Source organism: Suncus etruscus, chromosome 11 (genome assembly GCF_024139225.1).
Source record: "Suncus etruscus isolate mSunEtr1 chromosome 11, mSunEtr1.pri.cur, whole genome shotgun sequence".
Classification (NCBI taxonomy): domain Eukaryota; kingdom Metazoa; phylum Chordata; class Mammalia; order Eulipotyphla; family Soricidae; genus Suncus; species Suncus etruscus.
The window spans coordinates 55956920-55972638 of NC_064858.1; the positions used below are offsets into that span (position 1 = coordinate 55956920).

The 15719-nt window shown below is 39.7% G+C and overlaps 1 protein-coding gene and 1 non-coding gene across 2 annotated transcripts in view; one reads left to right on the plus strand and one right to left on the minus strand.

The window, feature by feature from the left end:
* The window catches only part of SCYL2 (SCY1 like pseudokinase 2), a 56998-nt gene that overhangs the window by 25017 nt on the left and 16262 nt on the right, over positions 1-15719 (plus strand). The window contains exons 9-10 of the mRNA XM_049782806.1: positions 2567-2689; positions 12107-12220. Of these exons, the coding sequence (XP_049638763.1) occupies positions 2567-2689; positions 12107-12220 (237 nt within the window). The remainder of the gene's footprint in view (positions 1-2566; positions 2690-12106; positions 12221-15719) is intronic.
* On the minus strand, positions 13582-13688 carry LOC126023433 (U6 spliceosomal RNA). Its single transcript, XR_007500556.1, has one exon. It is a non-coding gene; the product is annotated as a U6 spliceosomal RNA (small nuclear RNA).

The window sequence follows — 15719 nt, forward strand, 5'->3', positions numbered from 1 at the left end:
TTTTGTTTGTTTGTTTTTGTTTTTGGCTACACTATGATATTCAGGAGTTATTCTTGGGTCTGCACTTAGGAATCACTCTGGGTGGTGTTTGGGGAACCATAGGGGATGCCACTGGTTGAACCTGGGTTAACCTTAAGTATGCAAGTGCCTTATCAGATATATTATTACTCCAGCCCTATGCTGTTTTGGGACCATATCTAGCTGTGCTTAGGGCTTATTTCTGGCTCTGCGCTCATGGATCATAAAACTACAAGACCATAAGGGTTGCTGGGCATTGTACCTGGGTCAGCTCTGCCTGCTGTGCTGTCTCTCTGGCCCAATTACTTTGGTTTGGTTTTTGTTTGTTTGTTTGTTTTGGTTTTTGGGCCATTTTCGGTGACGCTCAGGGGTTATTCCTGGCTATGCACTCAGAAATTGTTCCTGGCTTGGGGGACCATATGGGATGCCGGGGGATGGAACCAAGGTCAGTACTAGGTCAGCTGCATGCAAGGCAATGCTCAACCTCTGTGCCACCGCTCCAGCCCCTTTGGTTTGTTTTGACTTGGGTGCCATATTCACTGAAGCCCAACACCTACCTATTCCTGGCTCTACATTTGGGGATCACTCCTGGCAGAGCTTAAAGGACAATGTGGGGTGCAGGAATCAAACCAGATGGCTATGTGTAAGACAAGTGTTCTACCTGCTGTACTGTCTCTTCAGCCAGTTTAGTTCCTCATTTCTAAAATAAAAAGGTATATTGAAATTAAATTTTCTGACATGTAGTAAATATTTGTGCATGTTTCTGCTGTTACATAGCTGTAACTAGTAAACCATTTAAATTACCTGATTTAATACTTTTTTTTGGGGGGGAGAGAATTCTGTGGTACTGGGCTTCAGGGGTCCATGAGGTACTGGGGCCCTTTGAACCATCTTGGCTTTGATTTACTAGCCTGTGACAGGCCATTGTGGTCCTTCCTTTGAACAAAGGGAAATAAAAGGAAGCCTGGGTGGCAAGAAAAGAATTCTTGTGGCTAACATAAGGGCAAACTGAAAGACTGAATCAGAATTCCTCAGGGTGGCCAAGATGTTAGATGAGCAAATTAGTGAAGCCACATGTTACTATTCATCAAAGTATTCTCATAAGTAAATTGCCATCAAATTTTACTTGCCTTTATTTATTTATTTATTTATTTATTTATTTATTTATTTATTTATTTATTTATTTATTTAGGTTTTTGGGTCACACCAGCAGCGCTCAGGGGTTACTCCTGGCTCTATGCTCAGAAATTGCCCTTGGTAGACTCGGGGGATCATATGGGATGCCCGGATTCAAACCACTGTCCTTCCCACTGTCCTTCTGCATGCAAGGCAAAGGTGCTACCTCCATGCTATCTCTCCGGCCCATTGCCTTCATTTTTGATTTTTTTTTTTTTTTATAAATTAACTGTATGTAGACAACTGGGCAATAAAAAAAAGAATTACCTGGAATAGTTTTTGTTTTTGTTTTTTTTTTGTTTTTTGGGTCACACCTGGCAGTGCTCAGGGGTTACTCCTGACTCTACACTCAGAAATCACTCCTGGCAGGCTCGGGGAACCATATAGGATGCCGGGATTTGAACCACCGACCTGCTGCATGCAAGACAAACACCTTACCTCCATGCTGTCTCTCCGGCCCCATCTGGAATAGTTTTAAAGTGTTTGTTTTATTTTCATATGAGGACCTCACCTGTCAGTGCTCATGAGTCATTTCTCATAGTGCTTAGGGACCATGCAAAGCTGAGGATTGAACCCAGGCCTCCTGTGTGCAAAACATAGTCTCAGCCTATTGAACCATCTCTTTGATCTTTAGAAGTATTTCTTTATTTTGCCCACACCCACTGTGCACTGAGGGGTTACTTCTGGCTCTGTGCTCCCGAATCACTCCTGGCGGGATCTGGGGACCATATGGGATGCCAGGGATTGAACCCGGGTCAGTTGTTTGCAAGGCAAGCACCCTACCCGCTGTGCTATAGCTCCAGTCCCAGAAGTATTTCTTTTTACAGTTGTCATTAGTTCTCTCTATTTCTGGAATTCTCATCAGCTTTACTCCCTTGGCTTTGCTGCCTTCAGGCTTTTTTTTTTATGCCATACAGAATTTGTGGTTGACCTACGTATTACTATAGATATGTTAGAATTAGGAAGTTCTGGTTTAAATGTTTAAACTGAAAGCCAGGGAGTTGGATCCAGAACACAGCAGTAGGGCATTTTCCTGGCATGTGGCCAACCTGGTAGGGAACTGGGTTCGATTCTTGCCATTCCATATGGTCCCCCAAGCCTGACAGGGGTGATTTCTGAGCACAGAGCCAGGAGTAACCCCTGAGCACTGCCGAAAACAAGCAAACAAAAGAAATAATCTGAAAGCCAGTGTTAACTATTGTGTTTCCAGAAATATAAGAGCCTTGATATGTATGTTTTTGCTTTCCATGCTTTCAGGCTAGCAACATGGTGAGTGTCAAAATACAGAATTTAACTCCTGAAAAAAAAAGTTTAGTTGTGCATATAGATTCTTATAAAAATTCTAGATTTTAAATATTTCTTTTCTAAACAGATTTTGTTAATTTTTCTACAAAAAATGGACTTGCTACTAACCAAAACCCCTCCCGAGGAGATAAAGAACAGTGTCCTGCCAATGGTTTATAGAGCACTAGAAGCACCTTCCATTCAGATTCAGGTATGTTGAATATTTTTCCTTTGATAGTGCATATTCTGGTCAATTAATCATACATCTTTGAGTTTCTATGTTTGGGTCACATCACATGGTGCTCAGAACTTCATCCTGGCTTTAGACTCAGAAATCATTCTTGACAAGTGCTCAGGGAAACATTATGGGATGTTGGAGATCAAATGCTCATCTTCTAGTGCTCAGGGCTATGTCCTGGCTCTGAAGTAAGGCATCACTCCTGTTTTCTTGGGAAAAACCTATGGGAAGCTGGGGCTCTAACCCAGGTCTATGCATTTGATTATTAATGAAAAAAAAAAAAAAAGCACATCCTCGCCAGCACTGATTGTTCTCATTCTTTGTGATGTATGCTAATCTCTGTGGTGTGAGATGGTATCTCATCGTTTTGATTTACATCTCCCTGATTGTTAGTGATGAGGAACATTTTTTCATGAGCCTTTTGGCCATTAGTATTTCTTTTTTTTTTTTTTAATCAAAGTGTCTGTTCATTTTTATCCCCATTTTTTGATGGGATTAGATGTATTTTTCTTGTAAAGTTCTGTCAGTGCCCTGTATATTTTGGATATTAGCCCCTTATCTGATGAGTATTGGGTGAATAGTTTCTCCCACTCGGTGGGTGGCTCTTGTATCCTGGGTACTATTTCTTTTGAGGTGCAGAAGCTTCTCAGCTTAATGTATTCCCATCTGTTGATCTCTGCTTCCACTTCTTTGGAAAGTGCAATTTTCTCCTTGAAGATGCCTTTAGTCTCAATGTCATTGAGTGTTTTACCAACGTGTTGTTCTATATATCTTATGGTATCAGGTCTGATTTCAAGGTCTTTAATCCATTTGGATTTTACCTTCGTACATGATGTTAACTGGGGGGTCTATGTTCGCTTTTTTGCAAGTGGCTAACCAGTTCTGCCAGCACCACTTTTTGAAGAGATTTTCCCTGCTCCACTTAGGATTTCTTACTCCTTTGTCAAAAATTAGGTGATTGTATGTCTGGGGAACATTGTCTGAGAACTCAAGCCTATTCCACTGATCTGAGGGTCTGTCTTTATTCCAATACCATGCTGTTTTGATAACTATTACTTTGTAGTACAGTTTAAAGTTGGGGAAAGTAATGCCTCCCATACTCCTTTTCCCTAGGAATGCTTAGCTATTCGAGGGTGTTTATTGTTCCAGATGAACTTCATAAGTGTTTGATCCACTTCTTTGAAGAATGTCATGGGTATTTTTAAGGGGATCACATTAAATCTGTATAATGCTTTGGGGAGTATTGTCATTTTAATGATGTTAATCTTGCGAATCCATGAGCAGGGTATGTGTTTCCATTTCCGTGTGTCCTCTCTTATTTCTTGGAGCAGGGCTTTATAGTTTTCTTTGTATAGGTCCTTTATGTCTTTGGTCAAGTTGACTCCAAGGCCATTGAGTTTGTGTGGCACTAATGTGAATGGGATTGCCTTCTTGACGTCCTTCTCTTCCCTATCATTTTTGGTGTATAAAAAGGCCATTGATTTCAGTGTGTTAATTTTGTAGCCTGCCACCTTGCTATTTGAGTCTATTGTTTCTAGAAGCTTTTTGGTAGAGTTTTTAGGGTTTTCTAAGTAGAGTATCATGTCTTCTGCAAACAATGAGAGCTTGACTTCTTCCTTTCCTATCTGGATTCCCTTGATATCTTTTTCTTGCCTGATCGCTATAGCAAGCACTTCCAGTACTATGTTGAAGAGGAGTGGTGAGAGCGGACAGCCTTGTCTTGTACTAGAATTTAGAGGAAAAGGCTTTTATTTTTTTCTCGATTGAGGATAATATTTGCCATTGGCTTGTGGCAGATGGCTTCAACTAGATTGAGAAAGGTTTCTTTCATTCCCATCTTGCTGAGAGTTTTGATCAAGAATGGGTGTTGGACCTTATCAAATGCTTTCTCTGCATCTATTGATATGATCATGTGATTTTTATTTTTCTTCTTGTTGATGTTTTGTATTATGTTGATAGATTTACGGATGTTAAACCATCCTTGCATTCCTGTGATGAAACCTACTTGGTCGTAGTGTATGATCTTCTTGATGATGCATTGGATGCTATTTGCCAGGATTTTGTTGAAGATCTTTGCATCTGCTTTCATCAGGGATATTGGTCTGTAATTTTTTTTTTTTTTTGGCAGCATCTCTGTCTGGTTTTGGTATCAAGGTGATGTTGGCTTCATAAAAGTTGTTTTGGGAGTGTTCCTGTTTTTTCAATTTCATGGAAGAGCCTGGCTAGGATTGGTAGTAGCTCCTCTTGAAAGATTTGAAAAAAATTCATTATGAAATCCATCTGGGCCTGGGCTTTTCTTTTTGGGCAGATGTTTGATTACAGTTTCAATTTCCTCAGTAGTGATGGAGGTGCTACATCCTTCTTACTTAAATGTGGAAGGTTATAAGTGTCCAAGAATTTTTCCATTTCTTCTAGGTTCTCATGTTTAGTAGCATAAAGTTTCTCAAAGTAGTCTGATTACCCTTTGGATCTCTGCAATATCTGTTGTGATCTCCCCCTTTTAATTTCTAATACGGGCTATCAGGTTTCTCTCTTTCTTTGTGAGTTTTGTCAATGGTCTATCAATCTTGTTTATTTTTTCAGAGAACTAACTTCTGCTTTCGTTGATCTTTCAGATTGTTTATTGGTTTTCCACTTCATTGATTTCTGCTTTCAGCTTTGTTATTTCCTTCTGTCTCCCTATTTTTGGTTTCTTTTATTGGTCATTTTCTAATTTTGTGAGCTGCGCCATTAAGTTATTCAGGTGTGCCCCTTCTTCCTTCCTGATGTGTGCTTGTAGAGCTATTATTTTTCCTCTGAGGACCGCTTTTGCTGTGTCCCATAGATTCTGGCAGTTTGTGTCTTCATTATCATTTGTTTCCAGGAAAGTTTTGATTTCCTTTTTGATTTCATCTCGGACCCACTGGTTGTTCAGTAGCAGGCTGTTTAATTTTCAGTTGTTAAAGTTTTTTTTTGTGTGCCTTTGTAGTTCACATCTAATTTCAGAGCCTTGTGGTCAGCAAATGTAGCCTGCAAGATTTCTGTCCTCTTGATTTTATGGAGATATGTTTTATGTGTCAGCATGTGGTCTATCCTGGAGAATGACCCATGTACATTGGAGAAAAATGTATCCATGTTTTTTGGGATGGAGTGTCCTATATATATATCTACTAGTCCTCTTTCTTCCATTTCTCTTTTCAGGGCTAGTATGTTTTTGTTGGGTTTCAGTCTGGTTGCCCTCTCAAGTATTGATAGGGTCGTGTTGAGGTCTCCCACAATTATTGTGTTATTATTGATGTCTTCTTTCAGATTTGTCAGTAACTGTATTAGATAATTTTCTGGTCTCTCATTGGGTGCATATATATTTAATAGTCTGATTTCTTCCTGTTGCACATATCTCTTGATTAGTACATAGCGTCCATCTTTGTCCCTTACCACTTTTCTGTGTATAAAGTTGGTGTCATCAGATATTAATATGGCCACCCCAGCTTTTTTGAGGATGTTGTTTGCTTGGATGATTTTCCTCCAGCCTTTGATTTTGAGTCTATGCTTGTTCTGACTCTTCAGGCATGTTTCTTGTAGGCAGCAGATGGTTGGATTCATCTTTTGACCCATTTGCCACTCTGTGTCTTTTAATTGGTGAATTTAGTCCATTGACATTGAGTGAGATGATTGTCATAGGATTTAATGTCATTGTAGATAAGTTTGCTGTGTTTGTTGGTCTCTCTTGTCTTAAAGTAGACGTGTCAGTTTTTCCTTTAAGGCTGGTTTTTCATCTGTGAAGTTTTTGAGCTGTTTATCCATGAAACTCTGTATTCTTCCTTTAAACCTGTATGTGAGTTGGCTCTGTATTCTTCCTTCAAACCTGAATGTGAGTTGGCCTGGCTGCAGTATTCTCAGTGAGGCATTCATTTCATTCAGTCTTTTCACAATATTCCACCACTGTCTTCTGGCCTTGAGAGTTTCTTGTGACATGTCTTCTGTAAGTCTTAGGGATGCTCCTTTGAATGTAATTTCCCTTTTAGATCTTGCTGCTTTCAGTATTCTATCTCTATCTGTGGGATTTGTCATTGTAACAAGGATGTGTCTTGGGGTGTTTTTCTTTGGCTCTCTTTTAGCTGGTACTCTTCGGGCATGCAGGATTTGATTCCATGTAGTCTTTAACTCTTGGAATATCTCTTTGATGATGTCTTTGACAGTTGATTCTTCCTGGAGATCTCCTACCTGGGTCTCTGGGACTCCAATGATTCTTACGTTGTTTCTCTTGAGTTTATCAAAGACTTCTATTTTCTTTTTTGTTTCGTTTGTTTGTTTTGTTTTGGGCCACACCCGGCAGTGCTCAGGGGTTACTCCTGGCTATCTGCTCAGAAATAGGTCCTGGCAGGCACGGGGGACCATATGGGACGCCAGGATTCGAACCAACCACGTTAGGTCCTGGATTGGCTGTTTGCAAGGTAAACACCACTGGTGCTATCTTTCCGGCCCCAAGACTTCTATTTTCATCTGTTCGCATTCCTTGAGTACTTTTTCCATTGCCTGATTGTTTGTCTTAAGGTCCTTTTCCACTTTCTTCTGCTGTGTTCACTTTTTCTGTATCTCATCTTCTAATATTTCGATTCTCTCCTCAGCTGCTGTTGCCCTGCTGGCAAGACCATCCATTGAGGTTTTCAGTTGAGCTACCATGTTTTTCAGATCTTTTATTTCAGTTTGGAGTTTTCTGATTTCTGTCTTTGTGTTCTATTCAGATCGATCTATGCTTTCTTTGAGTTCTACAGACATCTTCCATATTGCTATTTTAATTTCCTTATCCGAGAGGTTAATTAGATGGTTGGAATTTTTTAGGTCATCCAAGCTATCATCTTCATCTTCTGTGCATCGTGTTCGCCTGCGAGGTTTCCCCATTGTCACACTTGTAGTGTGGTTTTTCCTGCATGTTGTGGGGTTCATTGGTTAGAAAGTGTGCATGGCGCTGAGCGGCCGCGCTCTTCTGCTGCTTCTAGTTGACAGTTTTTTTTGGGGTGTGCTCCCTAGGCCTCTGAGGAGACCTTCAGGTATTCAAGAAACACAGACAGGCACAGGAGAGATTTCCATTGAAGTCCTCAGAGTGATCAAAGGCACAGCAGGGTGGAGCCTCCGCAGGCCAGAGAGCTCAGCTTATTGATTGGCGACCCCCACAGCCAGACTTTACTCACTGGGCAGCTTCAAAATGCAGTTTTTTTGGGGTGCGCTCCCTAGGCCTCTGAGGAGACCTTCAGGTATTCAAGAAGTACAGACAGGCACAGGACAGATTTCTCTTGAAGTCCTTAGAGTTATCTGACAATTTTGTTTTTCATTTTTGGTTTTTGGGGCCACACCCATTTGATGCTCAGTGGTTACTCTTGGCTAAGTGCTCAGAAAATGCCCCTGGCTTGGGAGGACCATATGGGATGCCTGGGGATGGAACCGTGGTCCTTCCTTGGCTAGTGCTTGCAAGGCAGACACCTTACCTCTAGCACCACCTCACCGGCCCCAGTCTAACAATTCTTAAGTATTTATACTCTTGCTTTTATTCCACAAAGAAAGTTGATCTTAAAGCAACATACATATTCCCAAACTTTTTTTTTTTTAATTTTGTGGGTCTACTGTAAAAATTTCTTTTTCCTATGTTTCCTGAAATCTTCAATTGTAAGAGCTATACTATAGCATCAAAACAGAATAATTGGGACTACATGAAACAAAAAAAATTCCGTATAGAAACAGAAAAAAATATAGGCTAAAATTAGAAGACAGAATGGGAGAAAATGTTTGCACTTAACAGTCAGATAAAGATTTGATGTCTAGGATATTCAAAGTCTCATAAAGTTTAACTCCACAAAACCAAAACACCTCATCAAAAAATGTGGAGAGGAAATGAACAGATACTTCTCTAAGGAAGACCAACAGATGGCCAACAGACATATGAAAACATGTTCATTATCATTTATCATCTGGGAAATCCAAATCAAGAAAACTAAGATACCCTACACCAGTGAGGATGGCACATAGCAAAAATACTGGAACAATCTGTTGGTGGGGATGTGGTGAGAAAGAAACTCACATCTACTGCTTGTGGGAATGCTGCCTAGTCCCAACTCCTATGGAAACTATATGGATTTTTCTCTACACTCAAAATTGAGCTGCCATAGAACCCAGTAATCTCTCTTGGGTTTCTATACTCAGTACAGAAAAACTTACATCTAAAAGCACACCACTATTCATTGCAGCACTAAGTACAATAGCTAAGACTTGAAATCAACTTTCATGTCCAACAACAGACAAGTGGATCATGAAGATCTGGTGTACATATATACAGTGGAATACTACATAGCTGTCAGGGATGATGCTGTCATGTAATTTGAACAACATGAATGGAACTAGAAGATATTATGTTAAATTAAGTAAGCCAGAAGAAAGATAAATACAGAATGGTATCACTTATATGTGGTATTTAGAATAGCTGCATGAAGAAACATAATGGTCTAATTGGTAATTGTCTTGAGCACTGATGGTTTCAGTGTATAGTGAGAAGGGAAGAAACTGGAAGAGTAGAAATACAAATATGAAAGGATGGGGACCAAGGGCCAAGTGATCTCAGGTGCATTGGTAGTGTTAAAAAAGGACAGAAGTAAATATCCAAGGCAAAGTCAACAACAATGGAATTAAGAGACTCAAACGATCTAAACCTAAGATGGCCCTGTTATACTGGCAGGCTGGGGATAAGGGTGATAGTGGTATGGGATGCACCTGGGGAACATTGGTGGAAGGAGGTCAGCACTGATGGTGTGATTGTCTCTGATTCATTGTATGTTGAAACTCAACAATGAAGGACTTTGTGAATCACAATGTTTTGTTTTGTTTTTGGGTCACATCCAGCTGTGCTCAGGGATTACTCCTGGCTCTACACTCAGAAACCGCTCCTGGCAGGCTTGGGGGACCATATGGGATGCTGGAATTCAAACCACCTGCATACATGGCAAATGCCCTACGTCCATGCTATCTCTCCAGCCCCAATGTTTTTTGTTTTTTGGGCCACACCTGTTTGACGCTCAGGATACTCCTGGCTATGCACTCAGAAATGGCCCCTGGCTTGGGGGGACCATATGGGATACCGGGGATTGAACTGTGATCTGTCCTAGGCTAGCACTTCCAAGGCAGATGCTTTACCTTTAGCGCCACCTTTCTGGCCCCAATGTTTTTAATATAATAAAAATTAAAAGAAAATTCTTCTGGATCATTTTAGAGATATAATTTAGGTTAGTTTTTTCTTTAATTTTTAAACTTTAGTAAATACTATTAGTATTCGATCTTACTCCATAATTGCTTTACCATTGAAAAATTGAACTCTTTGCAGTTGTTTCTTTGATTTAATTTGGTCTCCTGTTCCTTGGTTCCTTCCTCTTCCTGTCTCTTCTAGAAAGAGCCTTTTCCTTTTACCTGAGCCCCTTTATGCAACAATGCCATAAAATATGCCTCTTTGTACCAAAGCCTCTTAATTATATAGCTCAATGCTCTCACCTTGTCTCTTCACTCTGATTCATTCGCCCTGTCTAAAAAAAATAGCCCCTTATATGTAGCTTGTATTATTTTCACATTATGTCTCCCATATATTTAGAATATTTCTGAGTATATATAAATACATAATCCTTTATTTGGGGGTGAAGAGGAGCTCCTATGTAGTGCTTATGGGGCCTGGGAACCTTTTTTGGTGAGTCTCAGCTAACTGCACTGGTGGTTTATGGCAGGACCCAAGGATGTGGAGTTACTCAGCTGTGCAGTGCTGGAGATCACCAGTGCATGAACATTAGTGCTGAGTGTAGGGCTGCACCCCATGATGTTAACGGTCATGTGATACCAGGATCATACCAGGGTTTGGTTGCATGCCTTGCACCCTATTTTTGTACTATCTCCCTAGCCCCTGACATATTTTGTGCGTGGGAGGATTTGAGTATACCCAGCAGTTCTCAGGAACTACTCCCAATCCGATGCTCAAGGATTGCTTTAGGATGTGTTTCAGGGATCATGCAATGCTGGGGATTGAAATAGGGCTGGCTGTATGCAAGGCAAGCACTTTAGCTACTATCCCATTACTTTGGCCATAAATTTAGGATTCTCATATATATGTTTGAATAGATAAAAGAAAATACTGGCCAATATTTTTATAATCAAGTAATTTCTTTAAAATAATTTAATTGATCAATTTTATGATTTTGGAGCCACACTATCTATGCTCAGTATATTCTCTGTACTCAGGGGTAACTCCTGATGGCACTCCTGCTAGGGATTGTACTAAGATTAGCCATGTTCAGTGCAAGCATCTTAATTAACTCTTTTACCTCTGGTTCATAAAACAACATTTTGGAAAGACATATTTTATTTTACTACATGGGTATTTTGAACTCCTAACAAATCACATTTAAGAGAGGAATAATTTTATATGACTTTATACTTGGTTTTCTCTCAAAACTTAGGTATGCCTGGGACTTTTTTGTTGTTTTGGGGCTACACTGGATATGCTCAGGGTTTACTCCCGGCTTTGCATTCAGAAATTACTCCTATTGGTGTTTTGGGGACCATATGGGATGCCAGAATCAAACCTGGGTTGGCTGCATGCCTGCCAAACACCCTCTCTGCCATACTATTTCCACAGCCCTAGGTGTTCCTTTAAAAAAAAAAAAAAAGAGTTAATAATTGGAAAGAATGTACTATGGTAGAGCATTTGCCATGGCTAACCAAGGTTCAATTTTGGCATGCCAGATGGCCTCTTGAGTCCCATGAGGATTGATTCTTCAGCACACAGCCAGGAATAAGCCCTGAGCACTGCCAGGCGTGGCCTGATAATTAAGAAAAATTACTAATTGTGTTAATTGAAAAATAGGAATGAATCCAATGATCTTTGAATTCCTATATAAGTAGGAATTAAAATCATAATATGATTTTAAGTACATTTTCCTGAGCTTGTGTCCTCATCTCTAAAATTAAGGAATGATAATATAAAATTGAAGAGTGGTAATGTAGTCTTTCAAATAGTTGTTAGAGTCAAATAGCATATATATTTTATTTATTTCAAACAGTATGAAACAGGTTTTATTTTAAACAGTATGAAAAATTAGGGGCCGGAGAGATAGCATGGAGGTAAGGCGCTTGCCTCTCATGCAGAAGGTCATCGGTTCGAATCCCGGCGTCCCATATGGTCCCCCGTGCTTGCTAGGAGCAACTTCTGAGCATGGAGCCAGGAGTAACCCCTGAGCAACTGCCGGGTGAGACCCAAAAACCAAAAAAAAAAAAAAAAAAAAAAAAACAGTATGAAAAATTAAACATTTTCTAATATGTGACACATATAGGATTGGAGCTTCTTTCTCTAAGTAACATAGATTCAATTTATTTTCTTCATAGGAACTCTGCTTAAATATTATTCCAACCTTTGCAAATCTTATTGACTATCCATCCATGAAAAATGCTTTGATACCAAGAATTAAGAATGCATGTCTACAAACATCTTCCCTTGCTGTAAGTAACTGAGTATAATTCTTTCTTTCCCATTTTTATAGGTTTGTATTTTTTTTTTTTTTTTTTGGTTTTTGGGCCACACCCGGTGTTGCTCAGGGGTTACTCCTGGCTGTCTGCTCAGAAATAGCTCCTGGCAGGCACGGGGGACCATATGGGACACCGGGATTCGAACTAACCACCTTTGGTCCTGGATTGGCTGCTTGCATGGCAAACGCCGCTGTGCTATCTCTCCGGGCCTAGGTTTGTATTTCTTAATGTTAATGTTTAATGACCTTTTTCTAATTTGCTATATGTAACATATATATATAAAAAACCTATATGTAGTATCATGATACCAGCTATTTTTCCTGATATATAATTTGGTGATAGTACATCTTTATTTTCTAACTTTTGAGTGTATCAGTAGGGAATTTGTGTAATTTTTTTCCCTTAATCTTTTTCTGCTATAACTCACTTTTTTGTTGTAGGTGATTTTATCATGTTTTTTTGTTCGTTTTTTTTTTTTGTTTTGTTTTGTTTTTGGGTCACACCCAGCAGCACTCAGGGGTTACTCCTGGCTGCACGCTCAGAAATCACTCCTGACAGGCTCAGGGGACCATATGGGATGCCGGGATTTGAACCACTGTCCTTCTGCATGCAAACGCCTTACCTCTATGCTATCTCTCCTGCCTGATTTTATAATGTTTAATTTGATGAATTCACATAAAAACTTTTCGAATGGCTTCCTTTTATAAACTACAATTATTTTTAGTCTAATCTCTCCCTTCTTAAAAATAACAAACATAGAATATGGTGAAGCTATTTATAAAAACACAAGTGAGGAAAATAAATGCATTCAGAAACCTAGGGTTAAGGCCTAGATATATAAATATAAATTTTATTTAAGAAGAGATGTACATTGGGAAGGGCACTTGCCTTGTATGCAGCTAACCTGGGTTCTCTCCCTATGCCACACATTTGGTCTCTGGAACCCTACCAGGAGTGGTCCTTGAGTGCAGAGCCAGGAGTAAGCCCTGACCATTTATTGCTGGGATGTCCCAAAAGCAAAACCAAAAAAAAATTTTGTGTTTTACACTTTGTTGCTTAATAAGGAAGGTAGTAATTATTTTTTTATTATAATAGAAGGTATTATAGAAGGTATTATAGGTATAATAGAAGGTAGTAATTATTTTTCTATTATATTTAAAATATAAATAATGTTGAATATTTAAATACAACTTTAAAAGGAGGGAGGGATCAAAAAATAAGTATAGCTTTAGAAGAAAGAAGGAATATCTTTTTTTTTTTTTTTTTTTTAATTTTTACTTGAAGCTTGGTTTATGTGGGCAGATTACTGGGGTGACCAGTAGTCAGCACCAGAAAAAAATATGGAACGCTTCACGAATTTGCGTGTCATCCTTGCGCAGGGGCCATGCTAATCTTCTCTGTATCGTTCCAATTTTAGTATATGTTCTGCTTAAGCGAGCACAAGAAGGAATATCTTTCTCATTAGTTTCTTTATTTGGGTGGAGGGAGCACACCTGGCTTTGATCAGGGGTCATTCAGCTCTGCACTCAAAAGTCACTTGGGGACCACAGGGGAGGCAGGTCAGCTGCGTGCAAGACAAATGCCCTAGCCACTGTGCTATCACTCTGGCCCCCCTTCAGTTCTTATATTGATGTTTCATGCTTAGTAAATGTTATAGTTGCAGTTAGAATTTTTGTCAATCTCACCTATATTTAGTAGAGTGTGAATTTGAGTAAAAAGTTCTGTTGCTACTCAATTTAGTTGTAGAAAAAAGCTGTATAAATGGCATGATTTTTACTTTGCAACAATTTTAATCCATTTAAATGTTTTTGGGTAGAAAAGCTCAGATGAAAACACCAAAATCAGAATAACATTATAAATCAATATTCAATAGTTAGAAAACTTGAGTTTTGTTTATTTATTTTTAGGGGGGTTGGGCTACACCTAGCGGCTCTCAGAGGTTACTCCTGGCTCTGAGCTTAGAAATCACTCCTGGCAGGCTAAGGGGACCATACGGGATGTTGAAAATCGAGGTTGGCTGCATGCAAGGCAAAAACACTACCACTGTGCTATTGCTCTGGCCCCCAGAAAGCTTGAATTTTAATTTTGACTATTTCTTTTGCCTTTGGGCAAGTCACTTGTTCCTGAGTCTTGGGAAGAGAGTCAGAACTGTGGTCAGTAGTGCTCAGAGGCTGCTCCTGGTTCTGTGCTTGTGGGGTGCTATCAGTATTGCTCAGGACTATGCAATGAATGGTGCAACCCCTTTCCCCAGATTTCCTGGATTTTATGAATAAAAGTTCACAATAGATGATAAAATTTAAAATTTCAGTTTTTAAGATTCCCTTTAAGAAATTACCTAAGCCATGCTCTAAAACAGTTTCTTCATGACTAAACATGATTACATAACAAAATAAAATAACTTAGAGTTTTATTTATTTATATGTTTTATATACATATAGATATACATCTATACTCATTCATTTCAGTAATTCGAAGACTGATTCTAAAAGCACATCAGGACTTCAGATAATCTTTTTTTGTTTTGGGGCCACACCTGCTGACGCTTTGGGTTTACTCCTGGCTCTGTGCTCAGAAATTGTTCCTGGCAGGCTCTGGGGACCGTTTGGTGTGCTGGGATTTGAACTACCATCCACCCTGGGTTGGCTGCATGCAAGGCAAAATGCCTCTCCAGTCCCCAGATAACCCTTTTGAAAAACTTTTAATAGACCTTAGATTTGAATTTGAGAAAATGGTTATATATTATGTTTTAGAAGAAAAAGTTTACTTTTCTTGAAGAAAAATGGTGCTTTTCTAAAACTAAGCTGTTTTCTGCGTTCTGTAATTTGGTTTTTTTGGGGGGCAGATTTTGGGTCACACCCGGTGACACTCTGGATACTCCTGGCTATATGCGCAGAAATCGCTTCTGGCTTGGGGAAACCATATGGGATGCCGGGGATCTAACCCAGGTCTGTCCTGGGTTAGCCACGTGCAAGGCAAATGCCCTACCGCTGCGCTATCTCTCTGGCCCTGTGTAATTTGTTTTATGAAAATTGAAGTTCCACTGGGATAGTAACCATGACTCAAAAAATACTCCTTTAATGATTTCCAACTAAAAAATAGGGTACAGAACATGCATTTTATTTTATTTTATTTTTTGGGGGGTGGGGGGACTTTACACACAGTGATGCTCAAGGACTACTCCTGGCTCTGCACTCAGAAATGGCCCCTGGCTCAGCGGACCATATGGGATGCTGGGGGATCAAACCGTGGTCCGTCCTTGGTCAGCTGTGTGCAAGGCAAACGCCCTAACTCTGCACCACCACTCTGGCCCAACGTATTATTATTTTAAATGAGCTTTTTTTTAAATTTTGGTTTGTGGCTACATCCAGTGGTACCTGGAAGCTACTTGTAGCTTTGTGTTCATGCATTGCCCAGGCATTAGTTTGGAGAAATTAGGTGCCAGGGACCAAACTGGGAACAGCGGCATGCAAGG